This window comes from Arachis hypogaea, chromosome 8, assembly GCF_003086295.3.
Source record: "Arachis hypogaea cultivar Tifrunner chromosome 8, arahy.Tifrunner.gnm2.J5K5, whole genome shotgun sequence".
Taxonomy (NCBI): domain Eukaryota; kingdom Viridiplantae; phylum Streptophyta; class Magnoliopsida; order Fabales; family Fabaceae; genus Arachis; species Arachis hypogaea.
The window spans coordinates 36,382,363-36,408,350 of NC_092043.1; the positions used below are offsets into that span (position 1 = coordinate 36,382,363).

The 25,988-nt window shown below is 29.4% G+C and overlaps 4 protein-coding genes and 1 long non-coding RNA gene across 10 annotated transcripts; all 5 read right to left on the reverse strand.

Annotated features, from left to right (window-relative positions):
• Positions 1-551: 551 nt before the first annotated feature.
• On the reverse strand, positions 552-5,729 carry LOC112707269 (putative anthocyanidin reductase). 2 transcript variants are annotated; one of them, XM_025758941.3, is made up of 6 exons: positions 5,476-5,729; positions 2,501-2,668; positions 2,202-2,422; positions 1,430-1,589; positions 917-1,127; positions 552-840 (listed from the first exon to the last, which is right to left on the reverse strand). In XM_025758941.3, the coding sequence occupies exons 1-6, from the start codon at positions 5,624-5,626 to the stop codon at positions 687-689; spliced, it is 1,065 nt and encodes a 354-aa protein (XP_025614726.1). In that variant the 5' UTR covers positions 5,627-5,729; the 3' UTR covers positions 552-686. The 2 variants fall into 2 exon arrangements, with proteins under 2 accessions (XP_025614726.1, XP_072057354.1); XM_072201253.1 differs by having other exon boundaries at positions 1,430-1,595; positions 5,476-5,728.
• Positions 5,730-7,350: 1,621 nt separating this feature from the next.
• On the reverse strand, positions 7,351-10,460 carry LOC112707270 (large ribosomal subunit protein uL24c). Its single transcript, XM_025758942.2, has 4 exons — positions 10,162-10,460; positions 9,134-9,172; positions 8,272-8,502; positions 7,351-7,818 (listed from the first exon to the last, which is right to left on the reverse strand). The coding sequence occupies exons 1-4, from the start codon at positions 10,267-10,269 to the stop codon at positions 7,618-7,620; spliced, it is 579 nt and encodes a 192-aa protein (XP_025614727.1). The 5' UTR covers positions 10,270-10,460; the 3' UTR covers positions 7,351-7,617.
• A 1,075-nt stretch (positions 10,461-11,535) lies between these two features.
• LOC112708423 (calcium/calmodulin-regulated receptor-like kinase 1) lies at positions 11,536-12,065 on the reverse strand. The gene has a single exon (XM_025760579.3). The coding sequence runs from the start codon at positions 12,022-12,024 to the stop codon at positions 11,698-11,700; it is 327 nt and encodes a 108-aa protein (XP_025616364.1). The 5' UTR covers positions 12,025-12,065; the 3' UTR covers positions 11,536-11,697.
• A 6,467-nt stretch (positions 12,066-18,532) lies between these two features.
• Positions 18,533-20,060, reverse strand: LOC140174851 (uncharacterized). The gene is made up of 2 exons (XR_011864811.1): positions 19,328-20,060; positions 18,533-18,767 (listed from the first exon to the last, which is right to left on the reverse strand). It is a non-coding gene; the product is annotated as an uncharacterized lncRNA (long non-coding RNA).
• A 918-nt stretch (positions 20,061-20,978) lies between these two features.
• LOC112707271 (calcium/calmodulin-regulated receptor-like kinase 1) lies at positions 20,979-25,677 on the reverse strand. Of its 5 annotated transcripts, none has more exons than XM_025758947.3 (8): positions 25,061-25,677; positions 24,066-24,442; positions 23,110-23,263; positions 22,713-22,839; positions 22,354-22,439; positions 22,181-22,252; positions 21,774-21,974; positions 20,979-21,652 (listed from the first exon to the last, which is right to left on the reverse strand). In XM_025758947.3, exons 2-8 carry the CDS (start codon positions 24,383-24,385, stop codon positions 21,305-21,307), a joined length of 1,308 nt encoding a protein of 435 aa, XP_025614732.1. In that variant the 5' UTR covers positions 24,386-24,442; positions 25,061-25,677; the 3' UTR covers positions 20,979-21,304. The 5 variants fall into 5 exon arrangements, with proteins under 5 accessions (XP_025614732.1, XP_025614730.1, XP_025614729.1 ...); XM_025758945.3 differs by having other exon boundaries at positions 24,717-25,543; XM_025758944.3 differs by having other exon boundaries at positions 25,243-25,529.
• Positions 25,678-25,988: the final 311 nt, after the last annotated feature.

Genomic DNA, 25,988 nt, shown 5'->3' on the forward strand with positions numbered 1-25,988 from the left:
ATGTTTCAACAATCAAATTGAATATTTAACGAGTTACATTTCCAATTCAAGTCAAATGATTTTGTTGGTCAAATGATCAAATTAAATGAGTAATTGAACTTTGCGTCCAATTTTATAACTTTTGCTGTATAGTCTGAATTAAGTTCTTAATTTTTCATTCTCATTACTCACATTGATTTCCATCAACAAAATCAGCTTGTTGAACAATTATTATGACTCAACAACACTTTGTTATGTGTATCTTTCAAAGTGACTTTTAAGCTTAATTACATTAAATTGTTTCATCAAATTGTCTTCAAAGTTTAATTAATCTCAGGTAACATGGTCTTTGGTTCACATTGTAGACTCAAATTAATTGATCAGAATCAAGATGCAAGAGGTTCTTCACCTTTACATTTATTCTTACTATACAAACTCAACATGGACCAACCAGCATTTAAAAGTTTGTTGAATGAGATAAGATGCAATTATAGATTCCTCTCTGTTCTTGAACTCATGAATGCCCTCCGGTCGATGCAATTGCGCCGTGGATAACGCGCTGAAAATTTCCGGGACCATGGCCACCATAATTGACATTAATTATTCAAACTTAGAAAGTTTTAAGTACACAGTAAGTTATAATTTGTGGACAAAACTCCAGGATTTTGTTACAATAAAATCATGTACAATAGTATTAAGAGACTGTATTAGCTAATAGGAGGTAAATAACCATAATCTAAACAACACATGATTGTTTGATTGATTATATCTTCAAGGCCATGCTTGTAGCTAAATCCAAGATCATTTAACTTGTTTGAGGAAATCTCACAAGGAACTTTGTCATAATTATTCTCAGCAACCCTGCATATATAAGAACAACATAAGCACCTAATAAAAGCAAAGAAAGATTACTATGGAAAATGAGTGTAACATTTACCTTTTGATGTTTGGGTGAGAATAGTGTTGGTGAAGAAGATTAGCCAACTTTGACAATGGACAACTTAGGCTGCTGCATATGTATCTACCTTGTGCTTTTTCATTCTCCATTAGAAATATGTGTGCATTGCATATGTCTTCAATGTGAACCAAACCTATTGACCCCATTCTTGAATTCACAGCATTTAATATCTTGTAAAATTGAGGTTCACCTATATATATATATATATGGTCAAACATTGTCACATGATAAATAACCTAAGTAAATTCCTACCCTATTGTACAAATTTCATTTATATGTTTCATGTTATGATGCACACAACTTAGCATATGTATTCAATGTTTTCTGGGAGAAGTAGTTGGTGTGAAACAGAAATATCATAACCATGGCTTTCTTTCACTTATAGACAGACAAAAGGGGTCAATAGAATGCTGAGTAACATGGAAATAGGTGGTTGAATTTTCTGGTGAATTAGTTGCTTGAAATGCATGTAAAATAGATGGGAAAGTAAACCTGTAATTGGTGAGAGAAGAACTTTAAGACTGGAAGGTACATTGGCCGTGAAAAATGGGCCTGCAACAGTGGTTGTTATAACTGACACAAGATCAATTTCGTTCTCTTTTGCAAATTTAAATGCTGCTTCTTCACTTTTAAGCTTTGAAAGTGCATAAACCTGACACTTGCACCAAAACACACAACCACTTAGTCAATTTCGTTACAATGTAACAAAAGTTAACCCAACCAGTACTACCTCTTATTTAAAACAACTCTCAAATTTGAAACAAAAAAAATACTGTATAAATACAAAAATCAACCAATATATCTTTGTATATATTTATATACATTGATTTACATATTTTTCTAACATTGTAATAAGCCAATAGAATGATCAAACATTTCACAACCTAATAATCAAACGTTATTAACTGAGACATTATATATTGATAATTAAACTAAGCTGAAAATTTAGATGCAGTCAACTTCACGTGAAGTTGTAACTGAGAGCGGTTGGATAAAAATTTAGTCAAATCAGTCAAATCATTTAACCGCTCTCAACTATTAACTTCCCTTGAAATTGACTACACATAGAGTTTTCATCTTAAACTAAACTTATCAATAACCTATAACTAAGTAGCTCCGTGGATAAAGAAAAGATGTTACAATTATTGGCAACACATATTTGAAGTGTCATAATTATAAGCAAGTATGTATATTGTTATTCTGGAAGTGAAGTTCAAAAATTAATAGGAAGTTAAATTGAGATTCTTGAGTAGTTAGTGCTTACCCATCCACTTGCTTGAGTGTTCCATACATGATGAGGTTGTAGTTGGCAAGATTCATCCACTGTTTGTTTCCATTTTCCATCATTGTCCTTGGCAGTTATGGTACTTATGGAAGATGTGAACACAACCCTTTTCACTGAATTCTTGTACTTCAAGCATGAACTCAGAAGGTTTAAGGTTCCTTTGATTGCAGGGTCTATTATGTTTTCTTGAACATAGGATTCTGCAGTGCAAGTTCATTCTCATTATTGTCTTATCATCAAGTTTCAAGGTTAAAAGCATTGGTCATGATATTAATTACCAATGTTTTGTTTGTCATCAACGTTGAATTCCATAGAAGCTGCAACATGAAAAACACCATCGCAGCCTTTTAGAGCCTCATCGAAGCTTCCTTCTTCATTCAAATCTGCTTTGAACAATCTCAATCGGTCACCTCCACCCCACACTGACATTAGGTGTAGTGATTTTTCTGTTGCATTAGAAGCCGGTAAAAAAAATTCATTAATTAATTTAATCTTATATGGGACAAAAAATTCAACAAAGACTAAAGTATTAACATTTTTTCGTATAGAGAAGTGTAATGACTAATGATTATATAATTTGCAATAGGATAATTGTCACAATTATCATAGGCCTAAACCATATATTTTATAGCTGTTGAAAAAAAATATTAAATAAATAGTAAAAAAATTGTAAAAGTGGATTTATAGGTTCAAAGAATGAAATATGTCTAACGCACTGTTTTTTTTTTTTCTGAGGAGCTATAATTATTCATCACAAAATTTTAGTAATAAGACTTTATTGATTGCTTTATTGTCTTTAAGAACCTACGAATTCATCGCAAAATTTTTGAATTCTTTAAAATTTTATGAGAAAATTTCACTCCCTTCCCATGCGAGATGTTAAAATGACATTTTTCTCTCTTCTATTTATAAAATGTACATTCTTCTTTTTTATAAATTTTAAAAAACTTCCTCTTTAATCTATTTTAATTTTTTTTGTTAACTAATGTTAACTTTATCTATTTTTTTAAAAAAATTTTTTTCTACAAAAATACCTTTTAACAAAAAATTTATTTTTTTATCACTAAATATTACTTACTAAAATACCATTTAAGAAATTATTTTTATTGATTAAATTATATTTTTACCAAAATATTTTATAAGAAATTTAATAATTAAATTTTTTTCTAAAATACCTTTCAATAATTTTTTAATTATTAAATTATGATTTTACCAAAATTTTTGTTAATAATTTTTTTATATTTTACTATTAATTTTTTGATATTAATGTATATTATTTTAACATCAAATAAAAAAATCTTACCATTATTAATATGTATAACAATTAATATATATATTAATATTGAAAAATAATCTTACTAAGATTTTTTTAATATTAAAATAATATATATTGATATAAAAAAAGTAATAGTAAAATATAAAAAAATTTAACAAAAATTTTGGTAAAATCATAATTTAATAATTAAAAAATTATTGAAGGATATTTTAGAAAAAATTAATTTAATTATTAAATTTTTTTAAAAATATTTTGGTAAAAATACAATTTAATCAATAAAAAAAATTATTAAAGAGTATTTTGGTAAGCAAAATTTAATAACAAAAAAATAAAATTTTTGTTAAAGGGTATTTTTGTAAAAAATCATTTATTTTTTTTTTGAAAAATGGATAAAGTTAACATTACTTAACACAAAAAAATTTAAAATAGATTAAAGAGGAGGTTTTTTAAAAGTTATAAGAGAGAGAAATGTACATTTTATAAATAGAAGGAAAGTGGGGTGTCATTTTAGCATCTGGCAGGAGAGGGGAGTGAAATTTTCTCAAACTTTATTTATGGCTTAAATAAGTTCTTAATTTTTATAAAAGACTACATTTATTTTTAGGTTAATAGTTAAATTAGTCAATAAAAAATAGATTATTTTTAAATTTGTCTCTAAAAAATTCTATCAATTAAATTAATTTTTTAAAGATTATAAATTAATTATTTTGTCTTCTATCGTTCTATTAACATTATTTGTCAATGATTGATAATATAAAATATTAATTGATAATTTACATGAAGCATATCTAATTAGATACTAACTAAATATATATATAAAAATCTATCAATGCTAACCAATATAATAATGTAGCAACAATAAATAATTCTAGATTTTCATAAGCATATTTATCAGCTTTCAATTAAATATGCTAAATATCATGTATACTGTCGCTTAACATTTCATTTTATTCATTAATCATTAATAAAAAATATTAATAGAATGATAAAAAAACAAAAAAAATTAATTTATAACCTTTGAAAGACCAATTTAATTAATAAAATTTTTAACAAATTTAAAGAACGAATTTTTTTTAAAAATTAATTTGACTATTAATTTTTTTATTTTGATCTCTATAATTTATTTTTTGGTCCCATAAAATTTGGAAGGTCTCTATTTTAGTCATTGTGATTAGCTTTCCACGTTAAAAGTTGATATGACAAGTTAATTATTAACGTGATAAAATGTTCTTCATCATCATTACTTAGGGACAAACTAACAAATAGAACCAAAATATAGACTTTTAAAATTTTATTAGAATAAAACCAAAAAATATTTTTAATTGGATAAAAAAATTTAGAATGAAATATTATTTTAATTCTTAATGTTTAAGTTAGATTGTAATTTCATCGTTAACGTTAAAAAAAAAAACATACTTTTGTCAATATTAAAAAAAATTTCAAATAAAATAATTTTTTTATTATTTTTTTTTCTTTCTCTCATTCTTCTCTCGCTTTATTCTCAATTACTACAATCGCCACTACAATTGTTACAATTACGATTATTGTTTTTTACCTACAAGAAAATTATAATGGAAAAAATTGTACTTTTGAAAGAGAAAATTTAATATAAGATGAAATAAGATGCCTAGAATTAAAATAAGACATACACTTTTAATATTATAGACAAAATTAAAATTTAATTCAAATATTAGAGATTAATAAAATAATATTTTATCCAAAATTTTATTTAAGTCTATTTTTATTATTAATCTACAAAAAATTATCAAGAAATTTCCTACTGAAATCAAGTTATTATATATAACAAATCAAATCAAATAATCTCTCTATGACTTCAAGGAAGAACCAGCTTGCCACAAATTAATACATATTAAACATCATCACAAAACTAATTTTTCACTTTCCTAATTACTCTAAGGTCTTCATTCAAGTTACTTTTTTTCCAAGTAAAAAAATTAAAGTTAAGAAATGACTAACCAGGATCTCTGAGAGTGGCATGAACTTTGTAGCCTCTTTGAAGAAGAATCTCTACAAGGTATGAACCAATGTACCCAGTGGCTCCAGTAACACAGTATGTTGTTGAAGAAGGATCAACTTTCATCACCATCTTATTAAGTGCTTCCTCCATTATTTCTACTCACTCCAACTATGAATACCAATATTGAAAGTTGATACCCCTTTAACCCTCTCTATGAAAGGACCTATCAGTATTGGCCAACTTTTTTCATTTTTATATGCAATGCAATGGATTCTTATTCTTTTTGGTAAACTGCAATAATAGTATTATATTGGAGTAAACTGTTAAAATGGTATCCGAAATTTCACAACATTGATAAAAATAATCTCAAAAAATGTTAACGATAAATAAGTTCTAAAAAGATTTAAAAATGCGACGAGAAGAATTAGATATTAAATATATATTCTAAAAAAGACTTTAAAAATTATATTTTGATGTAATTTTTTATAAACATTATTAAAAAATAAGAAATTTTAATTCTCAAATATGTCAGGTGATTTTTTTTATTTTTTACTGTGAATGACTATTTTTTGAAATATAAAAAATCTAGAGATTAAATTTTATTTTGAATTCTTTTGTGCACCTTCTAAATATTTATTCAAATGTTGACACAAAATTCGGATTAAATATATAAAACCGGTTGTTAAATATGAAATTTTTTTTGGTTATTTATAAAAAATATAATAAAATTTAATTTTGATGCACCTCCATCCAATCACGTAACATCACATCATAAAAAATAATATTATTTTTATTGATTACGTGAATAGTCCTCTAAAAATAGATATAATTGTATGATTGTATAAAATATTTTACACTATTAATATATCAAAATTAAACTCATAATAATATTTATTAATTTTTTTATCGCATCGATCACATATTTTAAGAACTTTTTTTCCGCGCCTGAATATTTTGAGTACTAAATTAGTAGCTAATTCTATTATATCAATTAATGCTACATCGATGCAGGCACGTAGCCAAGTGCTATATATTTGTTTACTAATACATAGCCCCACATTCAAATTAAATTAAATTAAATGTTACCATGCCTATAAATTCATTGATTTCAACAATAAATTTGAGGTTTGTTGTATGCTTGGGCTTTTGTGTTAAATTTTGCAGTGACATGAACTCAAAATGTGCACAAAATGAATGTTAATCTTGTTGCCATGCAAGGTGTTTGCCTCAAACTAAGCCACATCAGGTTCAAATCCTAGCAATGGTGGCTAGGTTAGTGTGCGAGTGTGTTTCGAACTTTCTATTGAAAAAAATAAAATAAAATAAAATTCTTGTTGCCATGCATAGATGCCAAGTGTTTGTGAAATAGCCACAACACATGTCCATACCCATATTCACGGGATTGCATATGGTTTGCTGAATTCAGCTTCACAAAATGTTAACTCTGGTTGTGATTTTATTAGAAAGAAAATTGTTTCAAATGATATTGACATTGTTATTCCTATTTTGATGACATTTTTATATGATTGTTGAATATATCTATGTAAAAATACATGAAACAAAGAGTGATAAAACAAAATAGAATCTACATTAATAATAGTATTAATTAGTAGATGGTACTGTATAAGTCAACATACATGCCAACTTCCAATTTGGATTTGGAAACGCATGAAAATGAATAATATAATATATAATACTAGGGTCTAGAGATTTGTTGAGCATGCTAAAAGATTTTTCAGTGTTGAATTGAACCATTCATTGTCACGAAGTGAAAGAGTATCAAATGGGAATAATCAGAATATTATACTCAATTAGTCTTCTATACTTATCCGTTTCATGCCACAACTAGAATTTGAGAGAAAATCCAAAATCCATTTCACAATACCTAATGATATTAATAGATGTAAATCCAAAAGAAATTGTTCTCTTCTTGAACGTGGGGCACATAATGGATCTGGGTGGGAGACATGAAAGATTTCTTCTCTTAACCAAAGTCAAACCAACAATTATAGAGCAAAATTAATTACTCAGGTTTTATGTAAAAATATACATCACATGATGAAAAGGAAAAAGAGATAAAGAAAAAAGGTACACCTATTGTTACATCCATAGTGAGGGCTTAAAGAATTCAACCTACAAAACTAGGTGGTTGCAACTTCTTCAGTTTTCTTGTCTTCCTCTTTCAGTTTCTTCCAATTCTCTGCACTATCAATTATCTCTCCAGTTTTTACAAGGTACCTGACTCTTTTACCATTGTCAAGGACTTTATGACCGACGCGGCTTGCAACATTCTGGTCTTTGGAGTACAGCATCACATTTGAGCTGTGGATAGGCCCTTCAATCTGCCATTGGAAGAAAGAAAACAATCTCGCATGTATTAGGAGATGAAGAGATACGCGAAAAATCGCATGCACATTTTGCTAGTTAATATGCAAAATCACAATTAGAGCATTAAGCAAAGTACTAGATCGATGCGTCTATCTCTATCCTTTGGTTATGTTTGCAAGTTGGAGTTTTCGAAGGGAAATGGAAGAGAAGGATCTGAAGTAAAAAAGGACTTCATTTCCTTTCACTTTTCCCTCCGAAATCAAAATTCACAAACATCCTATTAGGGAACACCATAATGAAGTTTATCAAAAATAAAATTGCATATACATAATAACCAATAATGAGATGTTCATAGAGGTTAGAGGATATATCCATCCTTTTCCAAATGAAAACACAAGTGAAGAACATTCAGAAGGATCAGAGAATTTATAATCTTGTGTTTTTCTGGTAGAGGAAATGAAAATAACCTTAATAATTTGCCCTGGTTCCCCCTCCTCTCTACTCTTCATGTGCTTCGTTTTCAAATTTATGTCTTTCACTATGACAGTGCTGTTATGCTTGAAGAGCCTGACAATCTCCCCTACTTTTCCCTTTTCATGTCCAGATATGATCTTTACTGTATCTCCGACTTTAACATGCATCTTGTGCAAGATGGGAAGACTGTTTGGTTTACATTTCTTTCGCTCCCATCGCTTAAGCTGCCAAAGGAGAAGCAGTAAAAAAAAACCTAAATTATGCAAGTGAGAAGAGAAGTACTAAGGCTACCTAGACAATCCATGCCGAATCATGACCTTGTCGTTTTTTTTTTCACGTTTTTTCATAATTTGTTAGAGAAGCTTTAAGGTTTGTTCTGTTTCATTTTCTTTAGAGCATCAAAAGTTCTATGATTATGGTAATTCAAACACAGAAAATTTAAACATGTCTTCAGTGCTAGTGTTAAGTTAAAAAAATATCCGGCATCAATGAATGAGGAAGTTCCACATCACTAAAGTAGAAAGGGTATTACACTATGTCAAAAGAATAACTCATGAATTTAGTAACATTCTTTTGCATGAACCTCAAGATTTTATGAAAATGAAATATATGTTTTTCTTCTTGCATTGGTTGCACCAAGCTATATTTTGGTATGACTTGCTAGGAAATGTTTTTAATCAAATTGGATCACATTCTAAAGAATCTAATAAATGATCAACTGAAGTACATCGTCTGCTTAACTACACTATCCTTAACCTTTAGGTCCATTTTGATTTGAATTTATGAATTTCGCAAAAGAATAATCAAATCAGGCACGCATGGAATATATGGATGAGGCAAGAATCAAATGCTCACCTTCATTACAATAAGACATGGATTCTCTGCCGACTTACTCTGCATGTCGCAACATAAAACAATATCAAATTAGACAACTAAACCTTTCAGTACAACCATCTATGGTAAACTTAGTTACAATCTTGATGGCATAAAGATGTTTTAAGACTAGCATGGATGCCACAATGAAATTGGAAACAATCTGGAAACTTTCAGGAAGATCAAAAGGTTTTTCCAAATGTGGCAATTGTTTAAAAAAAAAATAACATTGCATCTCTTGAAGACATGAAGATAATAAAAGGATAAGGGAAATATACTATAGTTACGGCATGAATAAATGATGATAATATTAATAATAACTAGATTTTCCATAACCAGCATAACCACAAATCATTTTGCAACATATATGAGCATCCATCAACATATGTTGTAGCCTTCCCAACTTCACACAGTTTAAACCACAAACATATATTTTAATAATCAAAATTCAGATTTTTCAAAATGGCATAGTTCTCATTCTTTTTCAAAACAACAAATTCAAGCCAAATTACAAAACGATTCATCTTAACCCCTAAAACCAGTGAATTTGCATCCTCTAACGGGAAAAAATTGGTAAAGTGATAAAATGAGTGTCTAATCACATTTGAATTTGTAACTTCTTATCATATGCGAGTCCCATTATCTTAATTCAAGGGTGATTAAATACTTACTTTCTCACTTTACAAACTACTCACTTTTAGATACTTACTTTCTCACTTTACCAATCTCCTTGATCCAAAACCAATATATGCATATGAAATTCAAGTCATGAATGAACCTTATATATTAAGCCAAGAGAGTCAGCCATATCAAGTTGCAGAGAAACCCGAGTATGAATTCAAAAGCAAAAATTGCACGACCTTACATGAATTTGGAATGCAATAGGAAACAAGGAAATATGGAAATGAACGAATTCACAATAAGTAAAAAGGAAGCACGTGGAGTGTTCAAAATTGAAGCTTTGGATTTAAAATAAAGGAAATGGGGAAAGAGAAGACGAATTGGGGTACCAGAAGGGGAGAAGGAGGAGAGAGACGCTGTCCGAGGAAGGAGTTGGAGGACAGTGAGAGTGACGTCATGGAGCTCTGAAGAGCAGCCATAGCTGCTGATGCTGCCATTGTTACTGTTACCCTCTTCTTCTTCTTCTTCTGATAACGTTAATGGATAATGCAGTGTGAGAGTGAAATAGCAGAGAAGAAAAGAAGAGGGAATGCATGAAACGACATCGTTTCAGTTGCTCTGAATTCTAAAATTGGGCCGTGTTGAAGCCCAATTTCTCTCTTTGCTTAACAGGAAAAGAAAATGTTTTGTTAGGAAAAAAAAAGGAAGAAAGATTAACAATCAATTTTTTTAGGCAGTTAGTTTTTTTCCTCTCTTTTGGATTTATTTCTCCTTCTTTTTTCTACAATAAGTCAATATCAATCCAAAACCCTTAGGTTTTACTGATACTTTATTTTTTAAGATTATTGGTAAAATAAAAAAAAGTTTAGTCTCTAAAATAACCGTAATAAAAATATTATTTTAAAATGATAATAATAAAACAACATAAATAGTAAAATACAAAATACAGTTTGGTAAAAAGTTTTTTCACTTTTTGAGATGTTTTAAAAATATAAACATTTTACTTTGTATTTCATAAATAAAAATTCATATATTTTTGTTCTTAATTTTAGAAGTTTGCGTTGCTTTTGAAAACATTTATGAAAGTACTTTTAAACGTTAACTTATACTTTTTAAAATTTAAAAATCCAATATAAATTTATATATTATTAAATATTCAATTATGCTTAATTTTTATTATATGTATGTCAATTGAAATCATTTTATATATTAAAAATAATTTGTATTCATTGAATGTCACTTATATTTTGATTTATGGAACATAGCATCAACATTTCGAAAGTCAAAATTTTACTAGAACAGACCTTTGTTAGACGCTTAGGAACACAAATCTGCTTGGAAATTGAACAAACTTTTATGGCAATAAAAACTGATAAAAGAGATATCAAACTACTTTATTCACCTTAACTGATCCAAATCTTAATTGAGTTTATTCAATCTGAATAATGAAACTGGTACACTAGCATAGCTTAACAAGTACAACTACAAGAATTAAGAAATATTAATTTAATCATCATATAGAACATAAAATCTCAAGCAGAAATCGACATTACCTTCCTTTGTCCGTGATAACAAGATCATTTGAGAATCAATTGACCTGAGTTATACCAAGATTGTTAATTCAGTGGGGATGGAACCTAACTTGTTTCCCCATGACTTCAATTGCATTATAAATATACAAATTTTGGATTGTCATTTCAGCAAGACAACAGAAAATAGGTGAGACAAGGAACCAAAAAATGAAAGAAAAATGATGCACAAAATTACAAAAGATGATGCCAAGCATCAATGATTAAATCACTCAGGACTAAAATGGGCTAGTTAAGACCATGATTATATATCCAAAGCCAAACACCAAAACTGAAAATATAACAATAAAATAAATGCAAAAAAAAAAGAAAACAATATTCTACACATCATACATATCAGCTGCACAATCTAGACTCTTCTCTCCTGTGTTGAGAAACAGCAGTAACCTTGGTCTCTTGATTATCAACATCAATGGAAACTTCATCTGCTGTTGCTGCTGAGAGGGACTTTTTGTGGTGGTGATGATTCTTGTGGTGCCGAGACTTCGCAATCCTCGTCAGCACCTGCATGATGTCCCTCATGGACGGCCGCTTCCTCTGAGCACGGTTGATCATGCACTTGTAGGCAAGGGCTGCAACTTCATTGAGCTCTTGAAAGTCACACTTACCCTCTAGCCTAGAATCAACAATCTCCTCCCAACTAACTTTTACATCCGTGTTCATTGCTGCCTAATTATCAATAAAATAAAATAGTATTCATTAGGATAATAAAGGAATGAATTATGAAAGAACTTGAACCGCAACAGTTTAGCTTTGGGACCACTATTGGAATGTAGAAATGTCATCCATTTGTCTAAAGCCAATTTGTTTTGCTATTTTGGATTTTATTCATATACATAAGGAACGCATAATTTCATTTCAACATAAGCAAACTAACACCAAGATGAGAGGACAAGTGAGATACAACAAAAGAGAAAAGAGAGAAGACAGCAACCAATTATATTTTAATTATACTAAATTCAATATAAGATTATGTTATTAGCAAATATAAACTTCATAAATAAAAAAGAAAATACTAATAACGGACCAAATATCCCTCAGACAGTATCTACTTTCTTAAATACCTGTCATGGATACTTTCATTTTCTTTCCTGGGTTGATATATTATGCAGCTGTTTCAGAGCACCATACACACAAACATTGCAAACACCACCATTATGCTTAACAAAAGATAGGAAGATAAAAAGGCAGACATACACACAAACATTGCAACACCACCATTATCTCAGACTTCAGAACATACAATAAAATCAAAATTCCAAATGGAAATTATATTAAAAAAATGTAGTTTTGCTAACTGATGTGGTCATTGTTCATCTAATTATCACATATTTGGAAGTCGCTAACCATATTCAGAATCATACAAGATTAGAAGGATTTTAGTTTGAGAAGCTGTTGATTAGTCCAAACCTTATTAGCAAGGGAACCATGAACTGGTGGAGCGGCAAGTTATACCACCCTGCTTGCAGTTGTTGCAATGCCAGCAACCAATTCATTGCTAACTTTTTCGGTGATCCCACCACTTTCAGGACCAATCACCATTGGCTCTTCAACTACAAAGTGTGCACATCTCAGTGTTTGCAAGCACATAAAACAATCAAAACTGAAACTTTCAATGAAATATTTTCCAACCTCTATTGAAACAAGCCAAGTAGCCATGTTGCTGCTTCACTTCAAACTCTCTCTCTCTCTCTCCAAACTGAAATATTTATTATTTTTTTATTATAAAATGATTATTTCGTTAAACTATAGTTGAACCGATTAAATTATTAAACCAGTAAATTAGTAGTTAAAGCGGTTCAGTTTTACCCTTCTTTTTTTTAATTAGTTATTAATTCCGTACGATGCCGCAACAAAGCCTATTCCATGAGCAAGTGCACAGTTTTCCATTGAGAGCCAGCCCAGACAGCGAACCAGTGGAGCCACCAACCGTGTGTTTTGTTGGTCGAGTTTTCTTGCTCAACTGAATTGTAGAAGAGAAAACATACAGAGGGTCACTCTACAAAGAAAAAGTCTAGGGACCAGTAGATTTTGTGGTTTTTAGTCATTAATTAGTCATCAATGATATTTTTAATAGTGTGAGATTACATTTAATAGTGTAGAATTATTCAATTTTCTTTTAATAATTAAGTGTTGACCAAAATTTAACAAAAGTGCTTCCCCTAGCACTTCTCCTCTACAAATTGGCCGAGGAACTGGATATGTTGTGGCATCCCCAAGTTAATAACTAATTAAAAAAACAAGTGTAAAACCAAACTGCTTTAATTACTTATTTACTGATTTAATAATTTAACTGTAATTCAGTCAAAATAATCGTTTTATAATAAATAAAATATAAATAAATATACTAAAATATAATTATAATCTAATATGTTTATCATGTAATAAGGGCTATCACTTTTTTATATTGTAATATTCTTAAGAAAAAAAAAAGGAGCTTATTATGTTAATATTTGTAACAAAATTTCATCATGGCCATGTTTATATATGTGTATTTCCTTTTTAGTAGTGTGACTTTGATGATATTGTTATTTTCGTTCTATTTTTTCTGGATAAACAGTTCTGTTTATCATTTGTGGTAATTTTTTCAAAAGCTAAAACTGAATTACACAAAAAAAAAGTCTTTTTTATCTGTTTATATATATGTACAAATTCGCAATCATATTTCATAAGATAGTTCTCTTGCTATTAATCATTTGTTGTGAAATATAATTGGAAATTGGTACATATATATTTTAGTTATAAATAATAAACAAAGCACATAGTTATATATATTATTTTTAGGATAAATAAAATTTATATCATTAAAAAAATATCTATAAAATTTATATAAATTTAAATCCATACCTTATGAAGTATTAGAAAAATGCATAAAATAATAATATAAAATAACTTAGAAGCCATTTTCTTTTTTTTTTCTTTTTGATGTCAAACTTTTGTATTGAAATTATCAATCAAATGAATATATATAGGTCCTACCTCACCGAGTGCTCCCATTGAGCCTCCGAAAAATAGTCGAATTATAGACCCACAAACCCGGCATGAATTAGTTATCGAAAATAGGAGCCCACAAATCCCACGTGAATAAGAGTTGCACTTTATAATTTGATCAAAATTTTTAAATTTTTTTTGAGTTTATAACTCAAAGAACACCTCATATAACTCACCATTCTTCTTCTGTACGGAATCACCGTAATTACATGGAGGTCTACTACTCATCTCCTCTATGTCTTGCTGCTGCCTTCAAGGTCCACCGCAATGCAACCGATTTCATAGCACTAATACACGCGGATATTTTAGTTAAAAAGGACCGCAAATATTCTACATTAACTAACATCTAAACATAAAATAATAATATCTTAATAAATTGATTTAATGTGTATCTATCAACTTAATTATACTATGGTGTAAGTCTATGACACCTATGTAGAAATAATAGGTATATATAATGTCTTTATTGTAATAATATATTTTCCCCCACATTTGAAGATATTTTATTTATGTGAAAAAATTTTATGTTATTAAACATTAATATAATGATAAAAGTTATTGTATTATAAAATTTAATCTATTAGAATTGAAATATCAAATATATTCACATATAAAAAAACAAATAATAATAATAATAATCTAATTAACTAGTTATATATATAGTAGTTTAGTAGTTTAATCTATTAGTATTTAGTAGTTTTTTTTAAATTAATTGACATAATTAATATATATCATTTATTTATGCTTGTTGTTTTATTTAATTAACTTCGTTTTTATCTTACAATTAATAATTATCAACTCTGTAATTAAATAGCAAAAAATATTTTAATAATTACTTAATTAACAGAAAGACATTGTCTACACTCGTATATAAAGAAAATTGTGCTCGTTTGATTTTTGAACTTTTGCCTTTTACATTTTTTTTGTCTTTATCACAATTATAGTGAAAAATAAAAAATAGTCCATTTGAGTTATATCCTTATAGTTTTTTAAATATTAAGCTATAATTTTTGTTGTATTATAAAAATATATAAAAAGTGACTTGATGGATACAAAATGCTTAACAAGATAGTAGTATTAATAATAAATATATTATGAATATATTAGAAAATTGACTAATATATTTAAATTTTAAATATATAAATATATTAATTTTTCATTTTTTATTATTTTCATACGTTATTTTGTTCCATTACTAAAATTTGTTGAGTCCGTTACTGTCCAGGATAATTATTTTCAATTTGGTCCCAAAAGATTTTTATTTGCATCAAATATACTCGTAATGATTAATTTTTCAAAAAATTTAAGGCCAATTTAAATACAATTTTATAAGAACAACTCTTAACACAAGCAAATCAAGCATAATTTTTATGAATTATTATTAGATTAGTCTTAAATTTTTTAATAATTAGCCGGATTGATAATCAAACCGCTCTAAACACTGATTTTCTAGTCCAATCGTAGTTCGATCGGAAAAATCATTTTAAAATAAAATAATAAATAATTTATAAATAAACATCCTAAAATATAATTATAATCTAATATAAATCTTAAAATATCTCTCAAATTTAAAACACTACATAAAATATCATCATGATATTATTAGTTAAATAATAAAAAAATATCTAAATATTAAAATTGAACCTTATGCTTATAATCCTAAATTGTTTTACCCATTCATGTAATAATTTAATCCTTACATTAAAGCATTTAAGATGGTTTTGTTACGAAATCTTGTTGCTTAGCATATAATGCAGCAGGTCATTTTCACAATAAGGGCAATATAAGAGGTTTTGAAAAGCCAAAGAACCTTAAGAATTCGTCATCTTCGATAAATGCGTGATCGAAAGAAAGGCCAATCATATTTGACATGTCATCTGAGAGAACAAAATTAGCGAATAACAAAAAAAATTGTTCATAAAATTAAAGGGTGATGTTATGGTGCTGAAACAAGATTTTTTCAGCACTTACTGAAATGAGGTGGTGATAAGGAGAGTGAATACGTGTTGGTATTATTATTGCAAGAGCGACACAAACTGTGAAGTAGCAGTGGTGGCAGAAATTATGTTGGAAATATTATGTAGTTGTTAATAGTTTAATGAAGATAATTTTTTTGTTGTCATTGGACCTGGACATGCTGACTTTATTTTGTAGTTGGACCAAATTATTTTAAAGATGAACCCATTGATAAAAAATTATTTTGGGCAATAATAATAATAATAATAATAATAATAATAATAATAATAATAATTGTATATGGCATGATGTTTGGAGCATGTAGTAGTTATTTGTAGTTTTGTACATAAAAATCAAATAGGACCACAATAATGCTATCATAGTAATAATGAATTAAAATTATAAATCTCAGTAAAATAATAATAATAATAATAATAATAATAATAATAATAAAATCTTAAATTCTTCTATTATTTTATCTTTTTTACAAATTCATTAAATTTTAAAACATAATTTTTTAATTAAGAAATTATTTTTATTATAAAAAATAAATCACATAATTTAAGCATATATATAAAAATATAAAATAAAATAAAAAAGTTAATAAAAAATAATAAATTAATTAAAAAAAAGGTGTTTGAAAAATTATAAATCAAGCTACTAAATTCTAAATCCCTAAATTCTTGACAACAAACTCTAAATCTTAATCCGCAATAAAAAATCTCCAAATCTTAACTCAAATTTTATATCCTAAACTCTAAACTGCAAACCTAAATAAAAAACACTAAATAAATAAATTTTAATCATAAATGCTAACTCATAAATCCTGAATCATAAATCACATTTTCTATTCTATTAACAATAAATACTAATTTTTTAATCTTGAACCCTAAATAATATCATATATAGTAAAATATTAATAAAGATATTTTGTATCACATTTTTAATTAAAAATACTAAAACTTTAATATTTATTGTATACAATCCTTTAAATAAATTTTTTTTCACTAAAACCTAATATTTCAAAATGTCAAATCTAATATTGTAATGAGTAAACGAGTTTCTAATTTTTATGTGAGGATAATTTTGTTTCAAAAGGGTTTATTAAATAATATTAAAGTTAATCCAAAATCTTCTTCTATCCTTTAGTAGTCATAAAATCATTTGTAGATGTACACTTATAATTTTCATAAGTTGCATTCTTTTTTTATTTTGGCCATACAAATTAAATTATGTAAATAGACTAACACACATTAACATAGAATATACATATAACCAATTTTTATTTAGGATATATGCATAATTTTAATTTTCAATCAATTTATTAATATGAATTATCATTGTTTTTAAATCATATATATATATATATATTCTTCTTTTAGTTTTATTTTCTTAAAAATTTACTATTCTTTTAAATTTTGAATGACTTATTAATTACTTTGTATTTATTATGTTCTTCAATTTTTTTTATAAAAAAAATATCAAAATCATCAAATCACAAAATACTAGCAAATTTTTTTTTTTAAAAAAAATTTCGAGAAATTTTTTAATTTAAAAGATTGTATACAATAAATATTAAAGTTTTAGTATTTTTAATTAAAAAAGTGATACAAGTATCTTTATTAATATTTTACTAAATATGATATTATTTAGAATTTAGAATTAAAAAATTAGTGTTTATTATTGATAGAATAAAAAGTGTGATTTATGATTTAGAATTTATGAATTAGTAATTTATGGTTAAAGGTTATTTATTTAGTGTTTTTTATTTAGGTTTGTAGTTTAGAATTTATGGTATAAGAGTTGAGTTAGGATTTAGAGATTTTGGATTGGAGGTTAAGGTTTAGAGTTTGTTGTTGAGAATTTAAAGTTTTGAATTTAACAACTAGGATTTATGATTTGTTGAACATATTTTTCTCAATTTTGTACATTGTTTTTTTATTAATTATATTTATTTTATTTTACACTTTCTTATATATGTTTAATTATATGATTTATTTTTTACAATGAAGATAATTTTTTAATTAAGAAATTGTATTTTAAAGTTTAATGAATTGGTAAAAAAGATAAAATAATAGAGGAATTTATTATTATTATTATTATTATTTATTTTACTGGGATTTATAATTTTAAATCATTATTACTATGATAGTATTATCGTAGTTCTATTGATTTTTATGTACAAAACTACAAATAACTACTACATGTTCCAAATATTATGCCATATCCAAATATTATTATTATTATTATGACCTAAAATAAATTTTTAGCAATGGTTCACTTTCTGAATAATTGGGTCCAACTATAAAATAAAAACAGCATGTTTATGTCCATGTCCAATGATAACAAAAACCAACAAAAAACATTATTTCATTAAACTATTAATAATTGCTTAATACTTTTAACACAACTCCTGCCAGTCTGCCACCACTGCGTTACTCCACAGTTTGTGTCTGCTCCTGTAACAACTTCAACACGTGTCAAACTTTTCTTGTTACCACCTCATTTTATTAGGTGCACCGTAGCACTCGCCAAAACGAAAAGGTAACAAAAAAAAAAATAAAGATTGAACATATTTGGTCTATCCTAAAAAATGAATACACAATTAAATTAATCACAGATGTTCATATCATTTATAGTTTATTGCCAAAATAAAATGATGTCAAAAAAATTGAAAATTTTTTTTTAACATTAAGATCTGTTGACAAACACAAATCATCAAAATAAGCTAGTTATCGAATCTTGAAGGCATAACTCCTTCATTTTCATATCATTTTCATTAAACAAAGAATTGACTCATAGAACAATTTTTTTACGGCATCATCATTCAAAATAGGAGGATTGACAGGTAAGCAAATACATTATTATCAGCAATTATTTTTTTAGTCCATAACTGAAATCAATAAATCATTCACAAAGTTTGAAACAGCAGCAAATAGAGCCAAAAATCAAGAACACCATTACCAATAAATTCAATAAAAAACACCGTTACCAACAACCCAATCAAAAGCACCATTACCTGGGTTGAAGGAGGAAGCTGCGGAGGCGCCGACAATCACGGACCGCGGCGGCAGAACCGTTGAAGGAGCTAGGGTTTTGGTTTGGGTTGCGACTTGTGAACTGTGAAGAAGCTATGGCTGAGCTCAGTGACACACTCACTAGGGTGTTTTTTTTTGGACAGGGACCCGGGTCAAAAACCTATCCCAGACCCAAAAAACAGAAGCTCCAAGACCCAACCCGACCCGGATTTCAAAACTAAGTTTCCCTCTCCACCTACGCGTGAGACCTGATCGAAAGCATCCCGGCGAGGCGAAGCTCTGATCGACGGCAGTGTCTTCAAAGCTTCTAGCCCCTAAATCTCTTGAATACTCAGATGGTGACTCTGATGGAGATTGAAGCTTGTGAGAGAGGAGCAGGCGCAGCATTCCGATGAAGACGCAGATAATCGAATTCGGCGACGGCGACGCAACCCCATGACCGAGAATCCCTCTCCTCTGAATACAGCAACAGAGAGACGGCGTCTTTTCCGGAGAAGGAAATCACACGGCAGCGCTGAGACAAGGGTGGGTTCCATGACCACTCACGAAGGGGCTTAAATGGGGGGAAAGGGGGTCATGCGCGGGGTGTGTTTTTTTTTAAATGGGGGAAGGTGGGTCACGCGTGGGGTGGGGTTTTTTTTTTTTTCAATGGGGGTATGGTGTCACGCGTGGAGCCATCCCCATCTGCAAGAATAAGTTCAGTTCTGCATCAACAATTGTATGCCTATAAAAATTAGAACAGTTAATTACATACATAAAACAGATCAAACATAGCATAAACATAGATCGACGGGGAGAGAAGGAGAGAGCAATGGCCGTGTGTTTGAGATAGATCGTTAAACTGATGTGAGTCCTATAATCCGTTCGCAATCTTTCGGTGAGCCTAATAATCTTTTTCCACCTAATACCCTCTCCCCTATATATTCTACATTATTTTATGCAATTAAATAAAACTGAAAAAAAAACACACACACACACAAAATAACTTTTATGTATGCTTTCTCTTGGAAGTGAACGGGGAGAACTCTGCTTCTGTTTTATTAGTTGGCTCTGTTGCGGCAGTCCAGACCATAATTAATTAAAGAAGAACTAGTGTGTAGCGCGGGTTCACTATTTGGGTGAAAAATATTTCAATGATGATCACAGATCACAATCACTGTCCTCTTTTTTATTATCTTTTGGCAAAATAAATCTCTTACAAACGCAATTTTTATGGATTTTTCTAATATTGTATTGTTTTTTGCTCTAAAGAATTTTCCTTCTTTAATCAGCTGCAAGGGACGAGTGAGGTATATCTTATCTTAGTTATTATATTAATAATAATGTTGTATCAGTCATTAGAATCTTAATCATTCGTCTGTTGATCACGTTCTCATTTGTGTAACATATAAAATTTTATCCTTTTTTATATTGCACTTTAATTTGTGATTAAATTGATCAAACTTTTATGGCAATAAAAACTTAAAAAGAGATATCAAACTACTTGATTTCCCCTTAACTGATCCAAATCTTAATTGAGTTTATTCAATTTGAATAATGAAACTGGTACACTAGCAGAGCTTAACAAGTACAACTATAACAAATATTAATTTAATCATCATATAGAATATAAAATCTCAAGCAGAAACAAGGTGAGACAAGGAACCAAAATTACATATAGATTGTTAATTCAGTGGGGATGGAACCTAAGTTGTTCCCCTGTGACTTAAATTGCATTATAAATATACAAATTTTGGATTGTCATTTCAGCAAGATAACAGAAACTAGGTGAGACAAGGAACCAAAAAATGAAAGAAAAATGATACACAAAATTACAAAAGATGATGCCAAGCATCAATAATTAAATCACTCAGGACTAAAATGTCTAGTTAAGACCATGATCATATATCCAAAGCCAAACACCAAAACTGAAAATATAACAATAAAATAAATGCAAAAAAAAAAAAGAAAACAATATTCTACACATCATACATGTCAGCTGCACTATCTATAGACTCTTCTCTCCTGTGTTGAGAAACAGCAGTAACCTTGGTCTCTTGATTATCAACATCAATGGAAACTTCATCTGCTGTTGTTGCTGACAAGGACTTTTTGTGGTGGTGATGATTCTTGTGGTGCCGAGACTTCGCAATCCTCGTCAGCACCTGCACGATGTCCCTCATGGACGGCCGCTTCCTCGGAGCACGGTTGATGCACTTGTAGGCAAGGGCCGCGACTTCATTGAGCTCTTGAAAGTCACACTTACCCTCTAGCCTAGAATCAACAATCTCCTCCCAACCAACTTTTCCATCTGTGTTCATTGCCGCCTAATCATCAAGGAAATAGTATTCATTAGGATAATAAAGGAATGAATTATGCATAACTTGTCTAGAATCTACAACAATGATCTTGAATTTGACATTGTTCACTTCAAGAGAGAGGTCTTACAAGTTCAACATATTCCATTAGACCCTGCTGTGGATTTCTTCCAGCTATAAGTTCAAAGAGCAACACACCGAAACTATAAACATCACTCTTCTTAGTGAATGTTCCCGAAGATATATACTCAGGATCAAGGTATCCAAAGGTTCCGCGAATTGCTGCCTGTTTATCTACCACCTCTTCTCTTGAAAGCCCAAAATCAGCAACCTGTTTGATTCAGAATTACATAGTAAGAAACTAAGAATCATCCTAAGTAACAACAAATGACTAAATTAACTACATATTTTTCATGATCATTCTATCTGCGCGACCTTAACTCGTCTAAGTTTTTGTTAGTTACTATATTAATTCCCTTTTTATTCACTGAGAAAGTACTTTCTGTGTGATGAAGGTGATGACTAACAAGACCATACCCTGGCTCGCATCGACTGGTCCAAGAGAATATTGTTAGACTTGATATCTCTATGGATTACAGGAGGAACTGCCTGAAGTGACAAAAAACAACAAGAACAAGAACAATCATGACCAAAATACACAAAGCTGAATGACCTTAGTGCTTATGAGTTATGACATGGATGATACTTACTCCATCATGAAGATATTCCAAGCCTCTTGCTACATCTAAAGCTATGTGCACCCTCAAATCCCAACCCAGCGTCCCATTCTCTTCGCCTGAGAAAGAGAAATAAAGAAAGTATCTATTCATTTGCTATTGAATATGCAATACAACAGTAAAGCTTGAGAAGTAAGTGCTATATATTAATACATGTCAGATTAAATAAGAGAAATTCGGGGATTATGAGTAGAATCACTTTATTCTAACAATGCCAGAAACTAAACAAACTTGGATCGTTGCCAAGAAAAGTGACTAACTAATGAAATTCAGGACTTGCAATTTCTCAGACCAAAGAGAATAAAGATAGACAAAGACAAAAAACAACTTACTGTACAAGTGGGAAGCCAAGCTGCCTTTACTCATGTAAACATATACAAGCATATGTTGCCCCTTTTCTGCACAATATCCAACCAAATTGACCAGGTTTCTATGATGCAACCTTCCCAACAACATAACCTAACCAATATTGACAGAACAAAAACAAATTACTCAATTGCAGAAAATAAAACAATATAATTTAGTACTTACATATAGTAATAAACATGGTTCCAATATTTTAACTCTTCAAAAGGATGGTTATACATTCATATATTTATCGAGCTAGAATATTTAGCATAAATTTCATCAATCACAGAGTTTTGTTATGAAACATGGACTAATTCTGTTAGTGGAATTGGGTTACTCCATGGCTATAGTTGAGAAACTGTTATCAGTAACCATCTTTACCTCGGTGTGAAATTCTTTTTCCCCTTGCTTGGAATTTGTTGCAAGAACTTTAACCGCAACAGTCTCCGCAGTACACATCTGAGCTTTATAAACAGGACCAAAGGCACCTTGTCCTATGAGTGTTGTAAAATTATAGGTTGCTTTCTGCAAATCCCTGAAATGCAAATAAAAGCATTAAACAGAATGAAAGAAGAAAAGGATAATGGCATGGAAACCTCACTTACAGAATCCATTAGTGGGCACCAAAGTTTTGAAACAGATTATGTAATTTATGATTAGATATGATCAGTCAAATGCCTATAGCAATCAAAGCTTCTATCTTAACAGCTATAATGGTAGGATTGGATCAAGCGCTTGCAAAAAGAGCACAACTTAAAACCAGAACTATTGCAGTGATTTAACACAATCCTACATGGACCATTTCACATTCCTCATACAAGTGGAAGAAAATAGATCAGAGGGCTGGTTTTTACACATAATCCCAAAGGACATTTTGATGAGGTGAGTTTTGCCACAACATTGATATGTCTCTGGCAAGTGTACTAGTTTGGACTAGTAATATAGCGAAAGCTCAGGATATCTCATTCGACAGGGATTGGATACCAATTACCAATTCTCAGTTTAAATTGCTATCTAGAATTCTAGATTACTGAATGAAAGGATCATCAGGCTTGCATTTGAATCCTGTATGTGAGAAGAGATACTGAGATTTTGGACACAACTCATTTTTCTCTCAGACAAAACCCAAATGCAACCTAAGATTACTGCCTTGTGACTGGAGTTCAGTATCACAGGTACAAATCAAAGGCTCTGCTAAGTGGGAGCCTTGCAATATAATCCGGCCTACCATGTTGTCAACTCTTATGGCATGAAAATGTAGCAGAATTCACACTAAATTCTCAAAACCAAAAAGACTAGGACATGAGGAAGCAAATTCACTACAGGAAGAAACATACTTGTAAGAATATTCTGGTATACCAGATGCTGAAACCATGCTACTCTTCTTAAATCCATCAAGCCAGAAGGACATGCCCCCGTTTCGCGACGCGGCCTTCACAGGTGATTCTGGACCTAAGGTTGAGTCAGAGAGAATAGTACACGAATCGGCACCATTTGCGCGAATTGGTATGGTGGCTGCCCTCCTGGAACTGCTGTTCCCAATCTGTGAACGCTTCCTATGGTATCTAAAGCAGAAAAGTGCAGAAATTGCAAGAACAACTCCAATAACTACACCTATGGAGATCCCAATGATTAGTCCTGTTGATTCCTCTTTCATTTTCTCTATTCTTCTGCTAATCCCTATTGCTATTGATCATCCAATCCATTGACACACCTGCAAAATCCACCAAAAAGTTGCATTAGTCACATTCACACAACAAAATATATCAAATCAAAATGCCACTAGTAACTAAATGATGCGTGGTGCTTGGTTCATCATATTTGAATTGGTCAATCCTAGGCTAATTAATAGGACTCTCAATTTTCAAGTTTCAAAGTCATTCACATAAAAACAAAGTCTAGAAACATGAAAAATCAAAGCTTGACCTTAGCATTACTTGGTTGAATTGAAAAACCAAGCACATAATAATAAGATAAGAATAATTTACCTATACAATCCATCACACATCATGCACCCCCAATAGTCAAATCCATAAAAAAAAATTACAAAAATAAATTTAAAAAAATCACTTTCACACAGCAAAAGAAAATCCAAAACTGATGCAAATGCAGTTCAATCCTTTATATCAAACACTTGATCTGCTTTTCCCATTCATCCAAGATCAGAAAAGGCACAAACCCCATTAATGAAAATCCCAGCTTGGATTAACACAGGCATTTGACCAAACACAAAGAACACTTTTTTAACAAAAAATTGGCAACCCTTTTCTTTCTTCCCACCCAGCTTATTTTCTCAGCAACCAAACATGTCTATAGTACCAAAAGCAAGTACCTATATCTCTATGTACTTCTTAAGCAGCCACAAAAAGACACAAAACAAAGCACGTTCCTTGAACAGTGTCAGAGACAGATCGAATTTGAAAACACTGACAGCAAAGAAGGTTCAAGTTTGACCCCAAAAAACGTGTTTCTGAGAAAACCATATAACCTTGAGAAATGAGAACACAAGCTCACCTGTTAAAATTTGAAAATAAATAAATAGCTGAATAAATAATAAGAAAGTAATGATGATGAAAAGCTGAACTGAAAGGAGTTGCGGGTTTTGTGGAACCGTTGCTAAAAGAGAAGTTAAGTGTAGTAACTAGTGAATGAGATTCCAAGAACAAAGATGAGAGAAAGGAATCTAAAGAAGAAGGAGGAGCGAGTTTTTTAGTTGCAGAATTTTGAGTTTGAGAAGACAAAAGACAAAAACAACGAGTAAAACTTGCATACATAAGCAGGATACTACAAAATTATAGCAAAAAATAAAATAAAATAATGTATATGCTATAGAATTAATTAAAATAATAAATCCTGATTAAAAAATTTGAGGATAAATTAGTCCTTCATCATCTAAATTTTAAAAATCTACAAATAGTCACTTCTTAATTAAATAAATAAATAAAGCATATCAATCTTTTCGTATAAATTCATATAAATATACATAAGTATGCTACCAAAAAGTTTGTATAAATTCCCTAACAAAGCTCATAAATATCATTTATAAATAGTAAAATATTTAAAAATAATAATTTTTATGTACTTCTATGTAAAAATTTCTAATTAATTTTTATTGAATAGAAACATAGAATATAAAACGATATAATAAAAGTTATTATTATTATTATGAGTAATTATTTAAAATGACTTTTTTAAAAAAAATAAAATTCTTATTTGTTGACCTTGTAGCATTATTAATACACATAAATTAAATTAATTAG

Bases quoted from the DNA above. Each gene is read 5' to 3' on its own strand.
- LOC112707271 (XM_025758947.3), bottom strand. From the start codon at position 24,385: ATGAAAGAGGAATCAACAGGACTAATCATTGGGATCTCCATAGGTGTA. The intron at 22,253-22,353 runs GTAAGTATCATC...TTGTCACTTCAG, and splicing joins TGGAATATCTTCATGATGGA to GCAGTTCCTCCTGTAATCCA. The intron at 21,653-21,773 runs GTAAGACCTCTC...CTTGATGATTAG, and splicing joins TAATGGAATATGTTGAACTT to GCGGCAATGAACACAGATGG.
- LOC112707270 (XM_025758942.2), bottom strand. From the start codon at position 10,269: ATGGCAGCATCAGCAGCTATGGCTGCTCTTCAGAGCTCCATGACGTCA. The intron at 8,503-9,133 runs GTGAGCATTTGA...CTCCTTTGGCAG, and splicing joins CATGTCTTATTGTAATGAAG to CTTAAGCGATGGGAGCGAAA. The intron at 7,819-8,271 runs GTTATTTTCATT...TTCCAATGGCAG, and splicing joins AACCAGGGCAAATTATTAAG to ATTGAAGGGCCTATCCACAG.
- LOC112707269 (XM_072201253.1), bottom strand. From the start codon at position 5,626: ATGGAGGAAGCACTTAATAAGATGGTGATGAAAGTTGATCCTTCTTCA. The intron at 1,596-2,201 runs GTAAGCACTAAC...TTTTGGTGCAAG, and splicing joins ACACTCAAGCAAGTGGATGG to TGTCAGGTTTATGCACTTTC. The intron at 841-916 runs GTAAATGTTACA...TTATATATGCAG, and splicing joins TCTCACCCAAACATCAAAAG to GGTTGCTGAGAATAATTATG.
- LOC112708423 (XM_025760579.3), bottom strand. From the start codon at position 12,024: ATGAACACGGATGTAAAAGTTAGTTGGGAGGAGATTGTTGATTCTAGG.